General features: G+C 36.0%; 1 protein-coding gene across 3 annotated transcripts in view; it reads left to right on the top strand.

The window, feature by feature from the left end:
• Positions 1–27,956, top strand: part of LOC120342861 (acid-sensing ion channel 1C-like) — a 59,445-nt gene that overhangs the window by 19,726 nt on the left and 11,763 nt on the right. For 2 of the 3 annotated variants that reach the window (XM_039411849.2, XM_039411850.2), the window contains exons 1-5: positions 15,206–15,323; positions 18,686–18,943; positions 21,394–21,627; positions 24,358–24,557; positions 25,415–25,616. The exons of the other annotated variant lie outside the window; for it this stretch is intronic. In XM_039411849.2, the coding sequence (XP_039267783.2) occupies positions 18,707–18,943; positions 21,394–21,627; positions 24,358–24,557; positions 25,415–25,616 (873 nt within the window). In that variant the 5' untranslated portion in view covers positions 15,206–15,323; positions 18,686–18,706. Of the gene's footprint in view, positions 1–15,205; positions 15,324–18,685; positions 18,944–21,393; positions 21,628–24,357; positions 24,558–25,414; positions 25,617–27,956 lie in introns of those variants that run through there. 3 annotated transcript variants of the gene reach the window in all.

Consider the following 27,956-nt stretch of genomic DNA (forward strand, 5'->3'; position numbering starts at 1 on the left):
TACTCCCATAGTTTGTGTACCAGGTTAGGATTAAGCCATAATTTTATTCCGATTTTCCTTATTTTAGTTCTATTACGAGTTCGGGGACTGTCTGTGTTAGCCAAATGAATATACCACCTGCCCATTGGTTTCAGTCCCTTTATACAACTTGATGTAAAGTAGGCGAACAAAATTAGTTACCTCCATATTGGTACATACACTTCTGGAGCGCCTTTTTTATATAAACAAGTTCAGATAGACACTAGAACTTGAATGTAAGCTTGCGGAACTCTAAGATTCCTCGGAACCCTATTTGAAAATCTGCGCTACAGACTTTTGAATCGCTTAGTATAGTCATCTGTATTCTTGCTAAAGCCTCTTACATTATTCGCATATATGTTTAATCTTTATTTGTGTTAGTGTTCATAGAGACTCCTGGATTAATTTGTATATTCATGTTTATTCCTGCTACAGTATCCTTGCATTATTTCATACGATTCCAATGGTACAAAACGTAGACGAAAAAAAATAATTGGTTTTTCAACCAAAAATTGGGCCGAGACTTCTTATGACTTGTACTTCTTGTGTTACGTCCGTTTTTTACAAAACTTTTATGAAAAAAAATAGTTGAACTCTGACACCACTCAATCCTGAATTGACTATATCGAAAATACCTTTTTCGAACAAGAACAAAAACTTGACCAACAAAGATTTAGCCAAACGTTCCAAAGTTCAACTCCGTGTCAAAATATTTTAATTTTCAAAGCTCCCAATGTGTGTTATTATCGACCATCTTATTTCTCGGATACCTTTAATGTCGAAATATAAAAATGCAACATAATTATATTATACAAAATGTGTTAATCACACTAATGGTGCAAGAATATAGAAAATATGAACATGATAATGTCACACTTGACTGAAAATACAGGGTTAAATTGAATATATTAATATTGCACCTGAAAATACATTTCCAAGTTTATTAATAAACCTTAGGATCAGTTCGTTATTCTTTTTCATAAATTGCTTCAGACTTCCTAATCTACCCAGGAAAATGGAAAATAAATAATTGTATAGATTTTTTTGAGTAACTGAGTATTATTTCTGATACTCCCGTAGTTTGTGTACCAGGTTAGGGTTAGGCCTTAATTTTATTCCGATTTTCCTTATTTTAGTTTTATTACGAGTTCGCGGACTGTCTGTGTTAGCCAAGTAAATACCCTACCTGCCCAAAGGTTCAGTTCCTTTACACAACTTGATGTAAATTAGGCGAACAAAATTAGTCACTTCCTTATAGGTACACACACTTCTGGAGCGCCTTATTTTTTTATGTCTGTGCATTGGTGGGCCGATATGTACTGACTGCAATCAATCAGAAGCAAAAAAGATTATCTCCGATCAATGTTAGAGTCAAACACTGAAATCCCGAAAGCAAGTGTTACTGTAGTAACTGGAATCACATGTGCCTAACTATTGTACCTTCCTCTCTGCATCTCTGTATGTACTGAATGTAAGGGTACTGTAACAAGAATCCAAAATGCTATTTTGAGTGACGCAAAGGCTTCGAGTCAGTTTCACATTTTTTTCATTCTGTAGCGTTTTGTCCGATCAAAGATAAACTGCAATCAAAACTGTCTAACTCGCGAGTGGTTGCTACAAGGCATATCAGCGGTAGTTGCACATGCATTGATTGATTTATAGTAAGACCAAGAGGACAACTGATGAAAAACAAACGACATAGCCAATGTTTCGAATGTCTGTACTGACAAATTTCATCAAGACAATTAATAGAAAATAAAAGTTGGACATCCTGAAGTATGCGCACTAAGATGGCGCACAACCTGAACACAGGTTGTGTACCAGGTTCAGGTTATGCGACATTTTGGTGCGCATACTTCAGGAACACCTAAAAGTTATATATATATGTATGCAACTAGAGAGTGACCAGAGAACAAAGTAACCCCCATAAAAAACAGAACTCATAAATTTTCTATTCACTTTAACGGAAATAAAGAAAATAAAATTTAACACTTGAACTTCTGTTTTTGTACGATTATACACCAAAGTTTTAGTCATCTAGGACGTTTCTCTCTAGAACAGGGGTTCTCAACCTGGGGTTCGCGAACCCACAGGGGTTCACAAGAAGATTTTCAGGGGTACTTGGATGACACTCGAGCTTTCGTGTGTTGCTTTATTTTATTATTCTCTAACTAAGAAAATAACTACAAAAGGAAAATAAGTACCAATTGAAAGTCAGCGTACATTTTCCCTAATCTTACGTTGTTTTGATTGTGACGCAGCAATGTGAATTGCACGGCTTGGCAGTCGTTGCAGCAAATTGCTAGTCAATATATCACAATTTAGTTTGGTACCTGATTACTGGGGGTTCGCGTTGATTGTTTCGTGACTCGGGGGGTACCTAACAGAGACAAGGTTGAGAACCCCCGCTCTAGAATTTGTTCCAAATTTTCAGGGCTTTTGTTTTTGCGTCATCCTAAATAATCGTTTAGTATTATTGAAAGTTTCCAACGTCATATCCCTAACATTAGATTAGGTTTTATACGAACCAAATTGGAAAATCTCCTTTTATTTGGTGATGTCACAACAAAGCTTGTTATTTTTTGAATTTGAAAAATCAATTTCTTTTCGTTGCTCCGACTTTTCCTAATTTTGGAACTTTTTCTTTTTTTAAAAACGAAATTCTAGAAAATCTACCCGCCTTAGCGGTTTCTGGCAACGCTCCATTATGTCGGATTAGACCTTGGCGAATTTGTGTAGGCGGGATTACTATAGTTTGCGTCACCATTCTGAATCGATATTGGAGCAAATTTGCAAGTTAGAAAAATCTGATGAAGCGTTGAATTTGGTTTTAGTAAAGCAAATAGATTTTCATTGTTCAATTTTGATCGAGTGCCAAAAAAATAAGGGGCTATGTCATTTGTACATAGTAATGCATGCGCAACTGGTAATAAGCTACGGTATAGTTTTGTCAGCGTTTTGAATGACAGTGAATCCCAGAGTTGATTGACCGGGCAGTAGTAGCTGAAGGATAAACGCGGGCCATGAAACTGGAGCGCCCGCATAGAACCGGTATCGATATGTATAATTAAGATATAATTAAATTGTTAAGAATATACACGTGCTTTAACTGCGATAATAGTAACAATTGGTGATATCTAGATCGCAAAAAATAAAAGTGTTAAACTGTTTCACTAAAGTATGGCGGGCCATATTAAATCGTTACGCGTGCTGTAATTGTCCCGCGGTTTTGCAATCACTTGTCTATATAGACAATCTTCAAAAAAGCAATGAAACGACTTTCTAATTTTAGCAATGTCCTCACATACATGTGACAATGCTATCTGGAGTAGGAATTGCAAAAGCAAGTAATAAGCAAGCAAACGATATAGTTGGCCAACGTTTGAATGCTTTTGCAGACGATCTATCCGATATAGAGTAATGTGATTGAAAAATGGTTTGATAACCATTATAATTCTATCTACCGCTTACTCACATTTTTAGAACGATATGGGGTTTATTTATTCTATTAAATAATACATATTCTAAGCAAGAACTTGGGGGAGTTCCCGTACTTTAAAGCCGCGAGTTCCACATAAAAAAAATTTTCAGTGACATTTCATTTGATCTCCTCCTCCCGTGGGGGATTTAACATTGGAGCTTCAAATCCGACAGTAAGTCGCTAATTTAGGCGCCAAATGCAAATAGGCTTAGTTAGGTAAAACTCTCTATTCGCACACTAGCAAAGCTGTACGTCGTTCGTTTCTGTCAAAGCTTCGTTCTGGGTAGTGGCGTATCTACGTAAAATCGGGCCCAAGGCAAAGTTTGAAACCGAAAATTTTTAAGGACAGTTGTTGAATTGAGATACTTGGGCGTTATTATTTAGCATTTTAGGTAAAAAACGAGTTTAAATTTTTTTCAATTTGAAATATTCTATTGAAACATTTTACGATCAAAACTTTCGCCCATGGCTGCCATACCTTAGATACGCCAATGATATCAGGTCGGTAAATATAACGTAGAACACATACAAGAGAGTTGTAGTTAGTTTGTCTTTGACTGAACAAAACGCTACAGAATACAATTTGTGAGATTTTTATGCAAGACTTTTAAACAAGTTTGCTGGGAGCCCGTCCCGACCATCAGACTAAAATTAGTACTGATAAAATTTGTAAGCAATCACTGACGAGGAGGACCTTCTGAAGTATGCCCAACAAGATGGCGCACAACGTAAATTCAGGTTGTGTACCAGGTTAGGGTTCAGGTTATGCGACATTTTGGGACGCATACTTCAGTAGTACCGACGAGGATATTGAAACCGGGGGGCCCGAACCCCGGTGGATGGCGAAAGGGCTCAAAGGGGGTCGCGGTATGTTTCAATAAGATTATTAAAGTATTGACAAGAAAACATTTTTAAATAGACGAGAAAAACAGCTGCTGAATTGACACGACATGCACGAAGGAGCCGAGAAAATTTTATTTGGAAAAATAAACTCTCGCCCCACTCAGATTAAAACGTCTATTACCAAATTTTATTTAATTTCCTGAAGTTTGCGGAAAAATTTTGTGTCGTGCAGAGCGGGTCGTGAAGAAAAAAGTTTAAAGAACACTGATTTAGAGCAGGGCTGTACAACGTTTAATACAGGAAGGCCAGATAAAAATAACTGGATAAAAGATTTATGTAAATATTCATTTTTTAATCTTCATTTTTATATTGTTATATATCATGAGCACTTCGCAATGAATGCATTTCGTGCAGAACAAGTAATATTTATTCGTGCAACTTAGAAGTCATCAAAACAAACCGACACATAATTCATAGAAAAACGTTCTACCGAAAATTCTGAAACGGTTTTCAAGATAGACTATATATTGTATGGTTGATTAACGTACGTCTGAGCACTTTTCCTTACTTTATGGCAATGAATCAAACGGCTATATTCAAAAGTCAGCCCACACTTCGTCAAACTTTATCGACCTATTGTTTAGTCAGACTTCCTCAGACAAGCAGCTTATAACAATATGTTATTTTTATTGCTAGACAATATTGCAGTATTAAGTTCAGTCCACTTTAAACTTGTCCATGGAAGGACCAAATAGGAGTTTTATTAGCAAGTTTTTTTTATACGTTACTCACGTGTTTTTGCTTATTAATTTAGTTCATTATTTACTTATCCGCTGTCAATTGAAATACTACGGGGAAACTACTTATCTTTTTTTTTTCTATCCCGCCGGTGGATCCGTAGTGGTTTATCTATAGTAATTCTAATTGAATTAGTTTATCCGAGAAAGTCTGAAGAAACGGTACAAAAGCACATTGTGCTAGCAAACTGAAAGACTTTAAATCACCCAGAATAGTTATTTTTATGCTTGCTACACCATCCTTGTATTGTACACATGTTACAGAAATATATTTGTGTCAGTGCATAGCATATCCCTTAAATCAGCACTCAGAATAGTCATTTTTATTCTTGCTAGCATAATACACACTACGCATATATGTTAAAAAACCTTTGTGTTATAATCATAACAGATAGTAAGGCGAATCAAAAAACACGTTGAAAATATACAAATGAAACGTAAATAATGAAAATAAATGAAAAATTTTTGAAACAAATATAGCGGGCAAGATCAAATCTAACAAAAATTGTTTACGCTCCCTTTATGGGGCGCTACCCATCGTTTGGAATTCAATAATCGTCTCACGTAACCCCAAATGATATAGCTACAATATATCATTTATTATTATTTTTCAATTTCCATATTTTTAGAATTAACAATTCATAATTTTGATCCGTTTACAACTTTTTTTCGCGAATGGGTCTCTCAACGAAATATTCCTTCATATCGCACCGCCAAGAAATTTCAAGAAATTCAAATCCCGCTGACTTTTTAATTAGATAACTCAGTCAAATGTATCTTATTCATTTCATCAAACATCACGCAAGAACCGTAACTAAACCGGAGTCCATAAAGCCGTATCATGCTTGATAAGTGGTGCAAGGAGTCACGTTTTAACTCGAGCGAAAAAAATGTACTTTCGATCGATACTCCGTCGTAGTTTTTCGTCTTGGGTTCTGCGCGACTCTACTCGCTGTCATTTCGATAAAGTAATGACAAGAGTTAGGTAAAGGAGTGGCATGCGCACTGATGTAGAAACACAGAATCAATTTTAAAGTAGAGGACATTGAGTTATTAAAGGCCGACAATCGCTTACAGCTCTGGCTTTAAACTATTTAGTTTTACTTAATAGGATTTTCGTAACATGAGAATAGTTTTAAAAAAGAGCGCTCCAGGAGTGTGTGTACCAATGTGGAGGTAACTAATTCTGTTTGCCTACTTTACATCAAGAAATCTATGGACAGGGGGTAATATTCAGTTGGCTAACAAAAAAAGTTCCCGAACTCAAACTAAAATAAGCAATATCGGAATAAAATCATGGTCAATGATTCAATCAATAGTAAACTTACTATTACTAAATAAACTTACTATTTCGTGGAAAGAGATTTATGTTATTCATTTTTATCTTTATAATACTATTTTGTTCAAGCATCCGTGTGACACATACAGATTTGAAGTAAGGAGTAAGCAAGGAGAAAGGACTTGCAGTTCAGTACACAATACCCTTGTATTCCCCGTATAATAATAGACTCAATTTCTTGAGAGGGTGATGACGTAGATCTAAAAACAAGGGGAACAAATAGGTAAACAAACCGAACTGCTCAGTTTTAAAATCATAAAAGGATAACAAAAAATGAATACCATATTTTCCGGCCAATACACCGTTTTCTAGATTCATATTTTTGTCCGATTTCCTGGGGTCAGTCCATTGGAAAGCTCGGTTCGTTATTAGATTGGATCAGGAAATACTGAAAAGGTGTGCACTAGTGTGACGTTCCGCTCAGTTTTCATAAATTCGTGGGGCTTTTTTTTCTATACAAATTTGCATGAGTTCAAAATCGATCTCGCAAAAAAAGTGGAACGAATGCTGATAGAAGAATTACAAGTTTGCTCAAAGCAAGGTCCCGATTCCTTTCCAAAAAGTGGAAAGAGTACTGATAGAAGAGTTGCAAGTTTGCTCAAAGCAAGGTCCCTATCCCTCAACTAAAAGTTGGAAGAGTACTGATAAAAGAATTGCAAGTTAGCGCAAAGCAAGATTCCGAGCCCTCTTTTCATCTGACCTCGGTCATAACATAAAACGTCTCGCAACCCAACCTCATACATCTGTCTGACACCGTATAGTTTGGCCACATGGGAATGCTTAAATAAATATTTAGAAATCCATGATTATAATGTAAACTCTTTAAAATCTTTGGGGAGACGGGTCTTCTACCGCCTTGTTTTACGTGTTTTGTGTGTGTGAGAATGGGGGGGGGGGGGCGTGGTTTACCGTATTATTATTATTATTCCGTCTTATCAGCGTTTTCTTCCTGGGAGAAATGGGAATCCCATGGATGTTTCGCCGAACATCGACTTCCCTCTTTGTTTCCGTATTCATGACCAACCGGCAATGAGGTAAAAATGTCGTATCAATTGCCATTTATGAAGTCGTTCAGACACTTCTTTCGCTCGGACAGATATATTTAGCGTGGTTGCCAGAAGTTTTCGGTTGTGTTTTCAAAAATTAGTTGTAAATGAGGTATTTTGATTATCATTATGTCTTTTGATGAGCTTTAGTTTAGTTGCAGTAATCAGAAGATTAATCCCGGAAAAGCTGGGATAGACTAGGTTAAAATGAGCTATAAGTACATATAAGAAGCACGTGGTTTTATATTTTAATAAAAATAATGATTTTGAGCATGTAATGCAGTTTGTGAATACCAACTCTCCAAAACACTCGCAAAATAGGCATCTAAATTTTTGCAATAGTAAAGTGAACTTTTCCGGGGTCAAGAGTCGGGGAAACATCCATTCCTTGTTCAAGAACAATTTTGAACGAAATCAACAAAAAATCGGTGCTCTTGAAGTATTCGTACCAAGATGGCGCACAACCTGAACATAGTATTGTACCAGGTCAGGATTGTTCAGGTTGTGCGTCATCTTGGTACAAATACTTCCGGAGCGTCGAAAAATCTGCCTACCAAAATGACTTTTCATTCGGGCAGCATGACCTTATGGTTCTTATAAAGGTAACCCAGACGTGATTGAAATTTCAAACAAAGTTTTATTGGCTTCACACCGCACTGACCTATGTTATTGATCTGCTTTTAATATGATTTGCATTGATGTTACAAAGGCTGGTCCTCATTAAAGGACGACGATTGTTGCCAAGAAATGACTGGCTGAGATAATATTCCCTAAAAAGTGCACCGAAATAGTTTTAAGTGCGTCGCGAAATTATTATTACTTGGATGGGGTATTATTGCGTGAGCGAACACGTACTATACCTATTTTAACAACACCTTTTAATCTTAAATCTGGGCACTCCCGTAGTGTGTGTACCAGGTTAGGGTTAAGCCATAATTTCATTCCCATTTTCCTTATTTTAGTTGTATTACGAGTTCGGGGACTGTCTGTTTTAGCCAAGTAAATATATCTCCTGCCCATAGGCTTCAGTTTCTTTACACAAGTTGATGTAAAGTACCGAACCTATTAATGAAGATGAGCAATTAATAATTATGGCATGTTTGTTGCGCTTGTATGAAGACGCTGAGCGTTCTGAATTTGACGGTTGGCAGTTGATGTCCGTTGATAGATATGAATAATCAGTCTTATCGGCTTTCCTCTCTCTCTCTGTTATAAATACAAGGTGAAAGCAATAACAGAACCCATAATTTTTCTTAATTCAATTTATGAAATTAAAAATTGTTCATTCAACACTTCTGCTTCTGTTTGTTTATGATTGTTTTAGTAATCTTAGGACCAGCCATAGACCAGTGGTCGACAACCTACGGCCCGCGGGTCGTAACAAAACAGGGGTTTTGACGATTATATTCTGTACGTAACAGAATTTATTGTAAGACAAGTGTAGACTAGATCAGGGCTACTCAACTATTTTTACCAAAGATCCGCATATAAAACTTAAAGTATTTGGTAATTCCAGATTTTATATTTCGGCATCCTTAAACACGCACTTTCTCGGAAGACTAATGATCATTAGCTAATCAAGATTGTTTATTATGGCGTTATAGTTCTTTTCATATCTATTGAAATCTATGAAAGTGATTTTAAAAAAGGATACTTCAAAAGTGGGGCTAATGATCCAAAATAAAGAATGATGTGCGGTCCGAATCGAATACCCGGAGGGTCCGGATTCGGACCGCGGTCCGCCAGTTGAGTAGCTCTGGACTAGATTATATTATAATCTAACAAGTATAAAATTCACAAGTACTCGTTTATTGAGCCCATAGTTTAATTATAATTAGACAAATTACAACAAAACGCAGAAAAGTTGATGCTAAAAGCAAATGGTTTGAATGAAGAAATAAATCTATATTCTATTCGAGAGATGTATCACTGCTTCAATTTTATAATAAAAAGTATCATCCGTTCGGTTTTCAACTTTCTAGAAATATGTGCGGCCCGCCAATGGCTTGCAACCTTTAATTTTGGCCCGTGAGCGACATAAGGTTGCCGACCCCTGCTTTAGACAAAAGGAACGTTCTCTCTAGGACAGTGGTTCTCAAATAGTAAGGCGCACCCCACAAAGGGGCGTAGACAATTTTTTGATGCGGCATGAAGCTGGCGCGGCGGTGTGGCTCAACAGGCTAAGCGTTAGGAATACGCTCGCCACCGCACCCTCTAATTACTCTGCGTGGGTTTGCAGGTTCGAATCCCATGCAGGGATGGTTATGTGCGAGAGGATTGCTGGACTCCACGTCGTCGTTGGGTGGTTCACGTAACCGCTGGTCGGTTACGGCTTCCTCCACCACCAAGTCCATGCTTCCGAAAACAAACAATACAGTAAAACTAATCCCATACCCGACTTGGAATGGTAACCGGACGAGAGGCCGTGGTTCGCCATATGGATAAGCCTTCTTATCGGCTTTCTTCACCCCCGGGATAAATATGTAAATCCTATCCTATCCTGATTGAAAATAAAAATGTTTGTTAGATTTTATCTTGCCCGTCGTATTTGTTTTTAAAACTTTTCATTTATTTCATTATTCACCTTCCATCCACGTATTGTCAGCGTGATTTTTGAGCAAAACATACTTTCGCTTTACTATCTGTTATTTGTAGCGTACAGTTAGCTAGTTATTTTTGAGGTGGGGTGCCAGAATTGACAAATTCTAAAAGGGTCTTAGAAAGTTTGAAAACAACTGCTCTAGATTACGTTCCAAATGACCTGGGTTTTCTTTTTCATGGTCCTTCATGAAAAATTTCTGTGTGTCGTAAAAATCTTGAATGCCGAACCTATTAAGTTAAACGGTCATTAGTTATGCAAATAACATATGTTTGTTGGTCACCGGGGAAAACGCATAATTATGTCGATAATTTTGATGACTTGATTGACTTACGAGAAGTTTAGAATGTGGTGTACAGCATGTCGTTCAGGAACGACACATAAAAAGAATATAGGTAGGGGTAATCGATCATGCTCAACTTTAGAAACTGATATTGAAAATATTAGTAGAAGCTGATCTAGTTCGGCATATTTTGAGAAAATGTATTCAAAAGCGTAGCCGGCCCAAAATATTTTTTTAGGTGAGGGGGATTTTATTTTATCGTATAATGACGTAATACGATAGTCACTCGTGGGTGCTCCCGAAGTATGCGCACCAAGATGGCGTACAACCTGAACATAGTATGTGTACCAGGTTAGGGTTATCAGGTTGTGCGACATCCTGGTGCACAAACTTCTGGAGCGCCCACTCGTGTCCTTTGCTCGGAACAATCCAAGATATAAGAAGATATATATGAATGTATTCGAAACTTTGCGGCGAACAAAGGTAGATGAACCGCTCCGGTGCACAAAAAGAGACCATTTGGTTAGGATTGACTTTGAAGGGACTTACAAAAAGAATACAGATATAAAAAAAACGACCTGTTATGAAATGTTCAGAAATAGTTTAATCTAGCGCGATTATGGATGTTTTCATTGGTTCTTCACAGATATTCATGCATAATCTCGACGCCTCAAGCTATTAGACCGATTATTCTTATGTTTCATGTTATAAAATTTTGACAATTTTTTTCTGAATTAATGTTCTTTGTGTCCAATTTTTGAACCGTGAGGGAGTTAAGCAGAGCCAATGTAGTCTGATACAGAATGTTCACCATTTTTTTCATTTTGGAGAGAGGGTGTTTTAAAATTCAAGGGTGGTAGAAATTTTACTATTAGCAATATTCGCCACTCAAAAAAAAGGATTTATGTATTTGACTGATTGTCTGCGCGTTTTTGCATTTTTTTTCAGAATTTCTGCCCGTTGTGTCATTTTTTGTACTCTGGCGCAGATAAATAAAGAATTATCTTTCGCTATTTATTTAGTTTCTACGGGACTAATTACTTATCCTTCTTCTACGCTTTTGTGCCGGCAGATACGTATGCTTATAATGCGCGGATTATCTTTATTACTAATTATTTACCATGTATGCATATGTGCTGGTATGCACCAGTTAACAAGCTCTCTCTCTCTCTCTCTCTCTCTCTCTTATTATATATAATCCATTTTGCATAAATATACATTACGCATGCAAACGGCATATGTTCCATGGCCTACTGGGAAAAGTTTTTCATTGACTCATTACCTTGGAATATTTAAGTTTGCAAATCATATGCTTTTCCGAAATCCTTGATGGCATTGCGGTTTGCTAGTGTTTAAACAAGTTTTGTTGTTTCTTATTCCTAAATGTGGATAATTTTGAAAATAAAATGATCATGCTATTTAAATAAAGTTGGAGAATATTGCTGCACGCTAACACAAATAAAATTGTGTAATGTTTCTGTAACGTTCCGAAACTAAAATGATAAATATTGTTGATATAAACGTTGAGAGAGAATTGCTGTTGACTAGATTTGCCCAGCTTTGGGGTTCCCAAATTGATTAATTTTGAGTGTGTCGCAAAATATTAATCCTTTTGGCAAGTACTTATTTCTTACTTGGCCGCATTTAAGACTTATAATAAAATGATTTAATCTGTTTAAATTCGCATTCGACTATAACAGATTTTTAGATTAGTTATGATCGTTTATGTCAGGATTTCCCAAACTTTCTGATGATCGGTACGCTCCGGACAATTTAAGATTCTCTCTCGAAATTGTACTGCGTGATGTGACTGGGCATAGGCTGTCATGTGAAGTGCAAAAGTAGTCTTGTTAGTCACTATAGTTGTAGTTAAAGCTTCTAATTGGGTAAAATGTGAATCTCAAGGCGTTCTCCGAATTAGGTTTGGAAATTTTTAAAAATATCATGAACAAAAAAAATTCATAGAAGATTAAAGGTATGGAGTGGTTAAATATTATACTTAATCTGAGGTAACCCTTGAAAAGTTGGAATGAACATCTTGGGGTTAATGTACCCCAGTTTGTGAACCCCTGACACATTGCATTGAACAAATATGTATGTTATTATCTCACTCAGTATTCACCTTGATTTGCGCCCTCGAGTGGCATCTATTCGTATTTACCCGTTGATCTTTGCGGCAAATCTGGTATTTGCCCACTTCCTAACCGTACCGGTACCGATGTGTTACCTTTGTATCTTTCTTGTGTATCGATATAGTTATTCGATAATCCCTTATTAGTAGAGATGAGAGAATAATTATGCAAAGATAGCGACATATGTCACGATAGCGAAGATAATTAAGTCGATAATGTAAACAGTTTATCCGCTGAATAGAGAGAGATAAATTATACTTTCGTTAAACGATTATTAGTTTGCAATCTGCTAGTAACGATAAAACTTTTTTATTTTTCAACTAAAATTGGGAAGAGTGAAGATAGAATAGTTGCAAACAATCATTGGTGCATTAGGATTTAGATATGTTTGGTAAAAACAAGGTCTTTCAGTTGAAAGTGGAAAAGGTGCTTGCGGAAGAGGTGCAAGTTTGCTTAAGTAGAAAAAGTACTGATAGAAGAGTTGTAAGTTTGCTCAAAGCAAGGTCCCGATCCCTAAGTGGAGGAGTTGCATGTTTTCTCGTATGGCTACTGTATCGTTGGGCTGGGCGGCCATAAGTCATGACAGTTTGTTCGGCGCGAAAGGCTCAAGTAGGGTTGTATAAAAAAATGGTTACAAAAATAAGATCAGTCAATTGCGCTTGAAGGCAAAATACGCCAAAATTGGGTACTCCGGTAGTGTGTGTTTCAGGTTAGGGTTAGGCCATAATTCCATTCCGATTTCCTTATTTTAGTTCTATTACGAGTTCGGGAACTGTCCAAATTGTTGTAAATGTAGGAAAAACTATCTATTTAAGAACCACTGGCTTAAAGGGACTGATCGAGAATTTATAATACACACGTTTCGTCTGGCTACTGTAACGTGATATACCCGTATCTCTTATCAGTAAAGCATGTATTTAGTGCAAAATATGTCCCAATACACATTTTATGTCTGATAAAATCGGCTTAGCAAATGGAAAAACGTCGTTTAAGGTGTCAAATTGCCGGTCTCAGGGGAATCAGTGAATCTGTGTGTTTTTCTCGTAGTTCGTCTTCAATTTCTGTGAATATAGTGTGAAGAGGGTACTTGAGTATTCTGTATTGAACTGCAAGTAATTTTATCTTGTTGACTTCCTATTTTGCATGGTAGCAATGGCTGCAAAGATGCTTAAACGTTAGAGTAGGTGAATAAGAACATAGCTGTTTCCCCGATCGTATTAACGTGGTTAGATTCGAGTTTTGTGCAAATATGTATTTACTAAAGAGCATTTTTTCAACTTAATTTTTTATATTCGTAACTCGCACGTGCCTTCTCTGCGAGGTCAGTCACCGGGGCTCCCGAAGTATGCGAACCAAGATGGCGGACATCGGAATGTAATATGTGTACTAGGTTAGGGTTAGGCGATAATTTTAGGTATAAATACTACGGGAGGCTCTTGGCTAGTTTTCGAACTGATAATAGGACTAAAATAAGAAAAATTGGAAAAAAATTATCGCCTAACCCTCACCTGTTACCCATGTTACGTTCCGATGTCCGCCATCTTGGCTCGCATACTTCGGGAGCACCCAGTCACCTTTATTTCTAAGTGAGTGCATAACCTTGCTTTGGAAAAATTTCTCCAAAAATAACATATTCACTTTCGACAAAATAGCAAGTATGTTTGTGAGCTTTCGTTAGACCATAGTCAAACTTCGAACAAAACAAGATATAATTTTATCGAACAGCGAACATTGCGAACGAAAGCACATACAGTGCTGGCTATTTCGTGAGATTATGTTGTTCATAGATTTCAATTAGGTTCGATCAAAGAGAACGTTTAGATCTCAATTTCCGAGTAGAGAAGAGTTGCTTCCCAGAAAGGAATTTTATTGTGTGTTTGCACGTAGCTTTCCCAATATCTTTTAGATACTAGTATCGTTATAAGACATTTACATATGAACGCATTATAAACTATTCAAAATGTACTAAAGCCACACTGTGTGTTGCACTTAATACTAGTTAATGAAGTTCCGCAGTGCCCATAAAAAGTTCAGAGTCTTGTTTAGAGAGAAGTTTTGTAGCGGTTCATCAAATGCCTAATTTTCGATTATTTTGTAAAAGAAAATTTATATTATATTTGTGCTCAACTTTATGTTAAACGCTATGTTAAACGTTCAAGACAAGTTCCGAAGCACTGAATATTAAAAGACAGTTAGATGATAAATTGTTGTAATTCGGCAATTGTTGCAGTTTTTGTGCTACATAAGTACAGTTAGTTTAAAGTTTTGAGAAAAGAGAAGCTTTGGAGCACTACATAATCAGAGACCGTTAATCAGGAAGCTATTTATTGGGTGCTCCCGAAGTATATGTACCAAGATGGCGAACAATCTGAATATAGTATGTGTACCAGGTTAGGATTAAGGTGTTGCGTCATCTTGGTACACATACTTCCGGTACGCCATTTATTGACTAGTTCCTTAAATATTTAATTTTTGATTATTTTACAGCAGCATATATATGTAAAAAAGAAATTTATATACTTTATGTACTTCTGTATTTTAAAGCTTGTTCAGATTCTTGTTCAGAGAGAAGTCTTTTAGTTAGAATAATGAGTGACAGTTGAAATACTGAATTAAAAAGGCGTTACTTTGTGATTATTCCTTGATTTACCATTTCTTTAATTTTCCAGCTAATCGTTATTGTGAAACAAAATTTGGGAAAAAGTTATTTTATTAACACGTAGAGACAAGGACAATATTGAGCAGAAGCTGGAAACTGGCAGTAACTAGAATTCGTTTTACGAAGGTTGGTGTTGATTTTTATTGAATTTTGTAAAATTTTTGTAGAGTTGATATCATGCACATTAGTGTCAAAGATAAATAAAGCACAACCGGTGTATAGCAAAACGATAACGATTGGCAAATTATATCGTTTTGCTATACACCGGTTAGGCTTTATTTATCTTTGACATGAATATACCTGGTGGCAATCATGCGCTATGCAAATTAGTAGTTAAAGGCGTCGAATCTATGTTGTTATCGCGGGGTGCTAATTAATGCAGCTCCAGCAAGTTCTGATATTTCCTTTGCCGAGTTGGAAAACCGTCGAATAATAAATATACACGATTGCTTGAAGCGTTGAGATTGCCAATATGGGAATTGCATGCGACCAATCCCCGCCTTGTTCGGAGCGAAATTGTTAAAACGCTTTTTAAAAAGAATGAACAAAAACAAGCATAAATAAACTTGATCTAAGGTCGCCCAATGAACCACGACTAATGTGTAGTGACTTTTTCATCCATTAACGAGTTGCAACGACATAAAAATTACCGACATTAATGGGGGAAATATAGTTACTTGGAAGAATTGCGCCTGTAAGATGTTTTTATATTTTAAAAAATTTATCATCTACTTTATAATAGTTTTTTTCCAATCGATAACAGGAATTTATAAATTAATGAAGAGAGTATTATACAGGGGGTCCATGAAGTCCTAAATTTTTTTTTAAATTGCGATGGGAATTCATCGATACCATATATTGTTTTGACCTCACAAATATATAAAATGAATTGAAAATACTTACAATTATTGACTAAAAACAACAAACATGTTTAAGATATATTGAGAACTGACTTGATAACAAAATTGAAATCGTAAAGGAACTTTGTGGATACTTTGTTTTTAATAAAAAATGCTCTTCTCTGACTAAAGTTACGACCGAGCACTAAAATGCCAAAAATGGGGGAAAACACTTCATTTTGGCCGTAATTTTGGTCGTCCTTTTAGTACAGATAGGATTTTCATTAGTGAAGTTATTTATTAAAAATTCTCTAGAGACACTCAGAGTATTAAATACGAATGAAGAAATAACGCCCGTTTGAATGTATTTGTAACCTTACTTTTGGTTGCACTAGTGCTTTTAGTAAAGTTGTTTTTATTGAAGAAAAATTGCAATGAAAGATAGTTATATATATTATATGATTTAAATAGTTAATATAAATGATGAAGAAAAGGTATTTCGACTGTAATTGTGACTTTTTTTTAGTCGAGACAGTTTTTTTTGTAGGTGTTTTATTATAAAACTGCTTTGAAAAACGCGTAAAAAACAAATAGTGGTATGACGAAAACGTCATTTTCGCTGTAATTGTGGAGATCAAATTTTCTTTGGCGGTATTTTTTATTGCCAAAATCGCTTTTAAAAGACCACTTGGCAAGTATTTAAATAGGAATGAAGAAATAATTTCGGTTTGCTGTATTTGTGACCTTCTTCTATCGGAGATAGTGTTTTATTAGAGAATAATTGCTTTTTGATAGGAACTCCAGAAGAGAAATAGATAGTATTTCGGTAATAACGTGTTTGTGGTCTTTCTTCTAAGAAAGATAGTGTTTTCTTTAGAAGTGCTTTTATTGAGAAAATTGACTTGAAAAACGCGCTTTACAAATAGTTAATATGAGTGATGATGACTCGTTTTATACGTAATCGCAACTTTCCGCTGGTCAAGATACTTATTGGAGACGAAATTCTCCAACAAAAAAGTATCTAAACAACTGCTAAATATGGAAGATCGAAAAAAATCAGAAATTTGACTGCAATTATGTTATGATATGTGATATATAACCAGAATGACAAAAATCGCTTTGAAAAAGAATACCGGACAAGTGTTAAAAAAAAACTAAAAAGAATCATATTTCTGTCACGCAAAAAATCCATTTCATTTTTATTTCACTAATATCCCGATATCTAATTATTTGATATATCGGTATATACTGCTTTCATTTTCTTCTTAAAAAAGCATTGACAATGCCATGGACTGATATTTATCTCGTGACATATGAAAATCTTATTTCTGTCATGCAAAAATTCATTTTATATTCAAGATACTGTATTCCAATATCAATTAATTTACATATCGTTATTTGCTGCTTTCAATTTCGCTCTGAAGAAGGGTATAAACAAGACTATGGGTTGCTGTTTAGAAAGAGGATGTTCTGTTTGACTGTCCCTATGGCACTCCATCTAGTCCAGCTATAGTGTTTTATTTAAAAGTGTTTAATATTGAACGCAAATTTCTTTAAATGTCGATTTAGACAACTATTAAATACCAAAGACTAAAAAATCTAAAATTTGGCTGCAATCATGATACAATCTTATTCCGAATGGCAAAAATCGCCTTTAAATAGAATACCGGACAAGTGTTGAAAAAAATTAAAAACAATCATATTTCAGTAATGCAAAAATTTTTTTTTTAATTTCCCATTATCTAAATATTTGACATGACTTTATCTACTGCTTTCATTTCTGCTCTGAAAAACGCATATACATGGCCGTGAACTGATATTTAAAAAACTCATGACATATAAAAATCATATATATGTCAAGACGCAGAAAAATCAAATTTATTTAAAGGTATATTCTATATTTATACCAATATAATTAGATATTTAATGACAGAAATGTTTCTAAAATTAAAATCCTTTATTCTCGGATTTTTGAACTTTAAAAATGCTTTCAACATCTCGGCCGTGAGTAATTAAAATTGACGACGCAAGGAGTAATGGAGCGTAATGCATTAACCACAAATACTCGATTAGTATTATTATTTAGAAAAAAATATATTTCTTCGGTGAAAAATGGGTCGAAATAACCTAATATTGAGGCATCGCTTATTTTCTGATATTTTCTTTTAATTGTGTTTTTTTCAAGTTGGTTTAGATTCTTGTTTTGCCACTGATTTAATAATGATCTGTCCTATTTTATTCTGTTTATCATAGGTTACGTAAAAAGAAAATTCTTCCACCTTATTTATTTATTTTGAGAATTTATTGATAATTCGGGCAATCTTAAATAGATTTTTGGCTCACTAAAATTGGGTTAGAACCCACTGATTAGGAATCGTTGTGCTATCCCAATTGTTTAGAACATTGATCGTTACATTCCTTCCTTTGCTTATTTTTTAAATGTTTTATTTCTCCAAATATACGAATAGAAACTCTATTAATTGTTAATCTTCATTGACTTTGAATAGTAGTAGTTCTTTACAAATAAGTGGCTGCTCACGCAATGCCATGTTCGGAGTAAGCGATGTAAATAATCCTCGTATAAAAGTATATTTTTAATAATTTTGACACTAGGTGGAGCCAGTGAATCATTTATATTTTCCATTTCAGAATTAAAGGCGCCCTCACGGCATGGATAACTCGACATTCACATCTAGTACTATGCTTTGTGGCTCTTTGATTACTCCACATGCTACAGCAAGAGCATGTACCGCAGTGGCTACAATAAGTGATGGAAACACAAGCTTACAAGCTCCAAAAAAAGAAATTTCGACAATTTTTAGCCCAAGGGGTTCTCCAATGGTAACGTCATATCAAGAAAATGGAACACGCATGCGGAGAAAAACTGGAAGTCCCAGGAATGAGTCGGTAAGTAAAATAATTCATGTATTTCTTCCCATGACGGTTTCCAATGATTGTCAAAGCGCGATACAAAAATTGAAAAAAAGCACCCGCCTTAAACTATCAATCTCACTCGAAGATTTTTGAGATAGATATATACGCATATACAGTTAAGGGCGCTCCAGAAGTGTATGTACCAATATGGAGGTAGATAATTTTGTCCATCTACTACTAAGTTGTGTAAAGGGACTGAAACCTATGAGCAGGGGGTATATTTACTTGGCTAACACAGACAGTCTTAAAATTGTAATAGATATAAAATAAGTAAAATCGGAATAAAATTACGGCCTAACCCTAACCTGGTACACACACTACGGGAGTACACAGTTGAGTATATGGTAGCACTACGCAAGGGCAATTTAGAATAATAAGATTCGAATTCGATTTAAGTATTCTACAATATTCTAGAATAGTAAATTATTCTACATTGCCCATTCTTAAGTTACACTGATGTATGTACACCAGTCCTGGGAATGACTCGGTAAGCAAAATCACTCATGTATTTCTTTCCATAAAAGTTATCGATTACCGTAAATGCGTGATATAAAACATTGAAAAGCAACAACGCTCGACTAAAACAATTAAACTCGCACAGAAGTTAAACTTTTTGATATGATTTTCATTATTTTGCGGTTAATCCAAATTTTCGAGTCCCATATACGGTTGAGTATAAGGTGGCACTAACGTAGAATTTTGTACTTTTTCAGTTTTGGTGTTCCCTACCTCATTTTATTACACTAGGGATGAGGAGGCGAGCATGAATTTTCTTATCCTGCAATGTCAGCACCATCGGGCTCTATAAATTACTTTACGACCCACACTAGTATAAATAAAACACACATGACTGTTGCAGAATTTACTCTTCTCTTACCACGCGGACAAAAACATTCCATTACCAGTTTTTTCGCGACGAAATAGCATATATACTTCTGCCAATAATAATCCCAAACTCCTTAAATAATTAATAATATTGTGACGTCACAAAATAAAAGTAGTACCAGATTATCTCTGTTTAAGCATGGGGCAATGATAATTAGGAAATAAAATATAGAACTATATTAAAATCATACCTGACCGGTAATACCTTTTATAATTTTATGACAACATAATCGAGCTTCATTTAAATAGTCTCGAATATTTTCCCGCCAATTTTCTTCAGCCGACCGCTCCCCCCGTGGAGTTGAAACATCCATTAGAGGAAATATTCTTGTTTCCCCGTCTCTTTTAATCAATATGCGTTAGTTATTTTGAGATAGCTCATGTCACTGCAGAGCAACAATAATACTGTTCAATGCTATGTATGCGATAGCGCTTGTACCCATTATTTTGGTCACAAGAAGATTGTCAGCGCATGACGCGATTGACGCACATTTTCGACGTATGCGTCAATAACGTGGTTCTGACGTTAGTTCAAGTTACATCTACAACTTGATTTCAACATGATCTATGGAGTGTCGATCCCACTAAAGAGAAAAGCTAATGGGAGTCACGTGTGGTCTAAATACACGGTTCTTACATCAAGTGAACCAAAAAAGCACTATTTTACTTTTTCGCATGAATGTAAATCGCATATTTTCGTCTAATTGACCGTTTGAACTGTTATTGTGTTACAAGCATTTTGTTCTAGTCTGCGAAAAAAACATTTAAGTATGCTACTCAAACACAAGTTATTATTTTCTGTTTCATTTATTTATGAACTCCAATCCTCATAGAAATGAATGTTCACAAAATTTTCTTTTTTACTTGACTTTGTAATTTTTTTATGAATTAATGTAGCAGAATTTGAACCCTTTTATTTAGAGGTGAATATTCTGACTAGGTATGCTTTATTGATTAATAGCGATGAAAGAAAAATTTATTAATTCGAAAGAAAAGCAATAAAATTATTCCTTTTTATGCAATCCAAGAGTCCTTCTGCACACTAACACAAATGTATTTCTGTAACATTTTGTTTGACCGAGATCAGACTTCCTCAGACAAGCAGTTTACAACAAATGCAACAAAGATATTTCATGTATTATTTAATGAGACAGACACGAAAATAGCAAAATAGACTTTGAACGCGAAAAAAAAACTCGTTTTGACACCAAAAACTTATGCGCGTCTTCTTTAAATCGTCCAATGCTTATCCAACATAATGATTTTTATAATGATGACATTAACATAATGATGATAAGTTTGAATCAACAAACAAAAATCCGAAATTCATTATTTTTTGATTGGTGAAGCTTTCTCTTTTTATATATTATATTATTATAATATTGGTTTAATGATAAACTAAAGTATATTAGTAATAATACATGAAATACAAAACAAATTCTTAGTCTGCAATTAAACATAGTTACAGTCCAACACTTTAACAAAGTACATTCTATTCTACGTTTAATCTCTAATAAATAGCATTTACCATTTTACAGAACGAAGTTATGGTCGGCGAAGCATTCCCGTCGACTGAAGATAAAATAAGTCAAAGCCGAGTATCAGACCTCAATGAGCCACCAAGCGGTTCAAAGCCGTCAGATTTCACATTTTTTGCGGGAAATTCGACTCTGCATGGGATAAACCATATTTTTGTTGACGGGAGATGGACACTGCGAAGGTTGCTTTGGGGAGCGGCGTTCTTTACCTCATTAGGACTGTTCTTGTTACAGGTATGGTCTTTGACTTCATTTTTTTGTTTTTAATTTTGAGAAACGTATTGCTCGGCGGTTGGCTCATCGTGCTAAGCATTAGGAATATAGATAAAAAAAGTTCAAAATCCGTGAATGATAATTATGTGCGAGAGAATTGCTGGGATCATTGCCACCGTAAGGTGATTCACGTAACCGCTGATCGATTATCGCTTCCTCCACCACCAAGTCCGTGCATCTGAAACCACAATCCTATACCCGGAATAACGCATCGTGCTAAGCATTAGGAATATGCTTGCCATCGCACATCCGATTCCCCTGCGTGGGTTCGCAAGTTCAAAACCAATGGGTGATATTTGTGTGCGAGAGGATTGCCGGGCTCCTTGCCGCCGTAAGGGGGTTCACGTAACCGCTGGTCAATTATTGATCCTTCCACCATCAAGTCCATGCATCTGAAACAAATAACTAGCTAACTAATCCCATACCCGGACATAGACTGGTAACCGAGTGAGAGGCCGTAGTTTGTCATATGATTGAGTCGTCGTATCCCTTAATTTCCAAGACGTCATAAACATACTTTATAAATATTCTTTATTTAATGATCAGTATAATGTTTTTTCAGACACAACACAATATGTAAATTTCCCATGGGATCGAATACATATGTCGGTGTCAAAAGCGAGCGAGCCATACGGACTACATATACAAAAATTATTTTCATAACAGAGAATTGAAAATATCTCTAGCGCATGACTTTAATATAACAGTGTTTGGTGAACGTCCTTAGATTACAAGTCGAGGATCCAATTCGAGCCAAGGGTCATGTGCGTCTCGAAGTCGAGTCCGAGTTCAAAACCGAGTTACTCACCTAATAAAGTCTTTACGTCGTATTCCTATTCATTATTGACCATTCAATTTTATACCTTGGCTAAGATAGCACTTAAGATATTTAACGGACGATTTTTAACAATCAATCAATCAATCATCATTTATTAGTCAACACAATATAAGTACATTACGAAAAATATGACATACATGTAACTAACAACAAAAAATACTTCCATCGCGTGACAGGAGTTGCGAGGGACCTCGAAAGGTCTTCAAGCAGCGACACCTACAACGTTGATTCAGATCAGCGAATAAATTTTATGTAAGAAAGATGCTTCTAATTAATAATTATACCCGAATATAGGAAAACGAGGCAACAAAAACAGTTTGATAATATACGTATATAACAATTTTGGAAAATGCCAATAGCTTTGAAAAAAATTTCAAAAGTTTAATCCAAACGTTTAAATCTAACATTCTAACTTCTGGAGCAGTCATTTTCAAACTTTTATGATCTTTGATTCCCTTCAAAGACTCACCAATCTAGAGCATGGTTTCCCAAGGATCCGTGGTGACTCCACAGGGGGTCCACAACGATATGAAGAGTCCTATCGATCTTTAATGATTTATTCCAACCAAAAAGTTATTGCATGTTTTTGGTTGAGCGTTGCGGGCGAATATCCTTTGCTGTCAGAAAAGGCAATTAGGATTTTGTTGCTTTCGGCAGCGACTTACATGTCTGAGGCAGCATTTCAGCTCAAACCAATATGATGACAAAATTCAATGACAATTTCCGTAGAGTCGGACCACAAATTGCTCCGATAATTGAGAAATTGTTCAGTGAAAAGCAATGTCTTTTATCACGTTCAAGTCGTTTGTGTTGTTGGGTTGTAAATGAAACATTATCCTTCCTCGTTGGTTATAGGCACAGAAATTGATGCGGCATAAGATGGGGGTCCGTCGAAACTAATATTCACAAACAGGGGTCCGCGAGAAGTTTGGAAAACCCAGATCTAGAGGTCCCCTGCTTCTATGAAAATAAATAGTTTCGCTCCGCTCTTTGACCTTCTAGGCCAGGGGTCGGCAACCTACGGCCCGCGGACCTGATCCGCGACGCTTCACTAAATTATGGTAACAAAACATCCGTTTTGACGAATATATTCTTTATATTATAATCTAACAATTATATAATTAACAATTACTCGTTTATTGAGCATATAATTTAATTATAATTAAGCAAATAGCAACAAAACGCAGAAAAGTTGATGCTAAGTGCAAAGGGTTCAATGGCGCCGAAAATATGCAAATGAATTTTATGAGATGCAATGAGGAAATAAATCTATACTCTATTCGAGAGATGTATCACTGCTTGATTTTTTTTATAAAAAAACCATTCGTTCGATTTTTCAACTTAAAATATGTGCGGCCCGCCAATGACTTGCACCCTTAATTTCGGCCCGCGAGCGACAAATAGTTGCCGACCCCTGTTCTAGGCCCTAGGCCAGGGGTGCACAACTCACATGAGGACACGTGCAAATTTTTCCAAATAATCTTGTCGCGTGCCATGCACAATCGTTGGTTATTGTAAATTAACTCCCGTAAAAGACACATCAATAATACATAATAATATCCATTTATTAAAACAATTTAATGTCCTGAAAAACTGCTGATTTTGATAAAAACGTGATATTTTAATGCATATCATAAATACAATTTTTATTTTTACAAAACAATTCGCTTGCCACGTTTGATCGTATGGCGTGCCAAATTTGGCACGCGTGCCCCGTTGTGTGCACCCCTGCCCTAGGCCATTAGGGGGTCCGAGAGCCCGGTTCAGGAAACCCTGCATTAAGCCAACGATCGAGTGTTATTAAACAATTCCACACCCATGATATTTAAACTTTTCTTTTTTTATCTTAACAGGGTTACGACAGGTATGCTTACTACGTTTCAAAGCCACATGTAACTAAACTTGATGAGCTTGAAGCAAAAATCATGGATTTTCCCGCCATAACGATCTGCAACATGAACTCGTTTCGATTCAGTCAAGTAACAACAGATGATTTTTATTATGTTGGAAGACAAATATTTGAGCTTTTTGACGATGACTATAATTTGAGGGAGTAAGTATAATTTTTTATTTTTTATTTTTGGGGGGGAGAGGGAGGGGGAAGAAGGGCCTAGTCAAAGATCTTGGGTTTAAACTTTACGCCTACAATAAAAATGAAAGAAAGGACTGATTAAAGTTTTGTGAACTACCACAGACACGCTTCAAATTCTACATGTGTGACCTCACAGTAAAGTCTGGAGTCTTCAACTGAAAATAAGTATTCATGAAAGATTTTCAAACAACCCTGGCACGCTAAGAGATATACAGGGTGTCAACAAATTCCCTTTACAATTTTAATTTTGTTATAAAGTCAGTTCTTGGGAAAATGTGAAGAGCCCACCAAAAAAAATCTTGGGGGAAGAGATTCACGTGATCCAGCCGCGGAGCAATATCCGGCCCGCGACGCTTCACTGAATTATAGTAAAAAACAGCTGATTTGACGATTATATTCTTTACGTAACAGAATTTATTTTGAGACACGTGTAGATTAAATTATATTATAACCTAACGAGTATATATTTCACAATTACTCGTTTAATGAGCCTATAATTTAATTATAATTATACAAATGGCAACAAAACGCAGAAAAGTTGATGCCAAGTACAAAAAAGTTAATGGCGCAGAAAATATTCAAATGCTTAAAAATTAACTTCTGATCTGTGTGAAAAAATGTGATTCATCAGACATCCGTTCGGTTTTTAACTTTCTAAAAACATGTGCGACCCGCCAATGACTTGCAGCCTTTAATTTTGGCCCACGGGCGACAATAGGTTGCCGACCACTGATCTAATGGCAGAGACTTCTTTGTCAGCAGAGAAACGCTAAATAGTCGAAAGTACAAAAAAATCAACAAAAAAATCTATTTTTCAGTGGTTACAGGGACGACAAGACTTGGGGCACAGTGCTGAAAAAAATCCAACCAATATTGAGTCAGAAAAACGATTTTCAACCTAGCAAAAAAGATTTCAATATGTTTGAGTTTTATAATCGAACAGGGCATGCTCTTGAAGCGACTATTCTACAATGCCGATACCAGGGAATCAACTGTGCGCGGTTAAAGGATTGGCATGTCGTGAGTACTCGTATAGTGTTTGGTAACAAGTTAAAAATTTCTGGAATTAATGAAAAATGGGAAATAAATGAAAGCAATTTACAGTTGAAAACATTGTGTTCGAGAAGGTAATAGATGACGTCACTTATTCTAATATGACGTCATATCTAATACATCTTTTGTTGATTCGTAGAAGACGTAGTTTTGTTTACATAAGTCAGTCACCAGATTTTTAGGTGAGGAGGAAAGAGTAGAAAGAATAATCTTGTATAAAAGTGACGTCACAATGCATATGTTACAATGCACATCATAACTTAAAATGTGACGTAATATTAACATGGCGTGGAGGGCAGATTATTGTGACGTCAACTCAATGTAAATCTTTGATGTCGTAATACGAAGTCTTGACGTCGTAATGTGATGTAGTAGAATAATAGCAGCATGTTGAAGGGCGACTTCGATCAAACCTCAAGTGCTTATCATGATGATTACGCCTCAGTGTCCAGCTATACTCAGCATTGTGTGGGAACACTGCCTTCCCTTTAGCTGTAGTTTAAGATTGACAGTCTAGATTTCTCTAATGAGATTGCGTGGCTGAAAATAGACTCAGACAAAACAGGTTAATTTGATTTGTAATGTCGGGAGAGACAACTAACTGCCGTCTGGTATTGGAAGTTTCTTTTATTCCTAAGAGAGGAGCAGGGAAGGTTTAGGTGACTCAATATAGCAATTATTCAGTTTTATTTGATTAATTCAGACGAGAAAGCGATGCTCAAATGAACAAGAAGACTTTAGCGAAGCAGTAGTCTACTTCACTGTTTACAGTACCGGTACCGTCAAAAACTTCTCGAACTTCATGTAGCCAAAGAGTAGCGCGGTAAAGGTCGAAGAACCGCTACAAATAATTATTATTAGTTTTGAAGAGTTCATCACACAAAATTTCGAAGTGAAAAATCAATCACAGAGTCCATAGAAAGTTTTGAAATGAATAAAGTAATAGCCTTCTAGTGAAAAATACAATCTTTTAACCACTGACAAAGCAATTGGTCCAGTAGTGAATGAGAAATCCGATACGGTAACAAGAAGAAAAATACCAACAGGAACAACAACATAATTCATAGGCCCACTTCGTGTCCAGTAGGGGTAAAGATTAGAGTTGGAAACGGCATTGACCTGAAATTTTGCAAATACGATAAAAGATGAAAATTCCATTCAAATATTCGTATAATAATTATCAAAACTTTAATAAAAATATAAAATGTTTGGATATAGACGCAATCTAAAACTGGCTCTACCTAAATAGTAGCTCCTGATATTACAGTGACTTCTTCTACTGAGTCATGTATAAAAACTTGGAAAAATCAGCCGATTCTCACGCCAACGCACTAGGATTTACATGTTCATCCTCGAGGAGAGGAAAGTCTATACGACGGCTTAATTATATGGCGAACAACGGCCTCTCGTCTGGTTACCAGTCTATGTCGGGTATAGGATTAGTTAGCCAGTTATTGTTTTCAGATGCATAGTCGTTCCCCACACAAAATAGTTAGGGCACTCCTGTAGTGTATGTACCAGGTTAGGCCATTTTATTCCGATTTTCCTTATTTTAGTTCCATTACGAGTTCGAAGATTATCTGTGTTAGCCAAGTGAATATACCTCCTGTCCATAGGCTTTCGTCCCTTTACACAACCTAATGTAAAATAGGCGAACAAAATTAGTTACTCCCATATTGGTACACACACTTCTGGAGCGCCATACCCAGTTAGATTTACGTAAGGTATTGAGTTTAAAAGGGTTCATGTAATCTCTCACTAATCCATGTCTAGACTGACTTATCTTCTTAACTACTGCAATCCAAGTAGCATTACATCACTGCGAACCCGATACCGGTAGCTTAATTCTAAGAACATCAAGGTGATAAACTCGGTCTGATCGATGCGATTATAACAGGTCTCGCTTTCGAAGATAGATAATACTTTTGGTTATGGCCTAATGGTAAGGTTGTTAAAATTAATCATGTTGGCACTGTAGGTTAAAGATTCCGGACTGGAATCCAATGCCCGTCGCCTCACTTAGAGTATATTGAATGGGAAAGTAGTGTTTAGTTTTAAACAAATTTGTTTATCATCGTATTTAAACGGCATGATCGATCTTTTCTTGTTATGGGCGGCGGCGCGACGGTGTGGCTCAACGGGCTAAGCGTTAGGAATACGCTCGCCACCGCACCTCTAATTACTCTGCGTGGATTCACAGGTTCGAATGACATGCAGGAATGGTTATGTGCGAGAGGATTGCTGGACTCCTCGCCGTCGTTGGGTGGTTCACGTAACCGCTGGTCGGTTACGGCTTCCTCCACCACC

Source organism: Styela clava, chromosome 3 (genome assembly GCF_964204865.1).
Source record: "Styela clava chromosome 3, kaStyClav1.hap1.2, whole genome shotgun sequence".
Lineage (NCBI taxonomy): Eukaryota > Metazoa > Chordata > Ascidiacea > Stolidobranchia > Styelidae > Styela > Styela clava.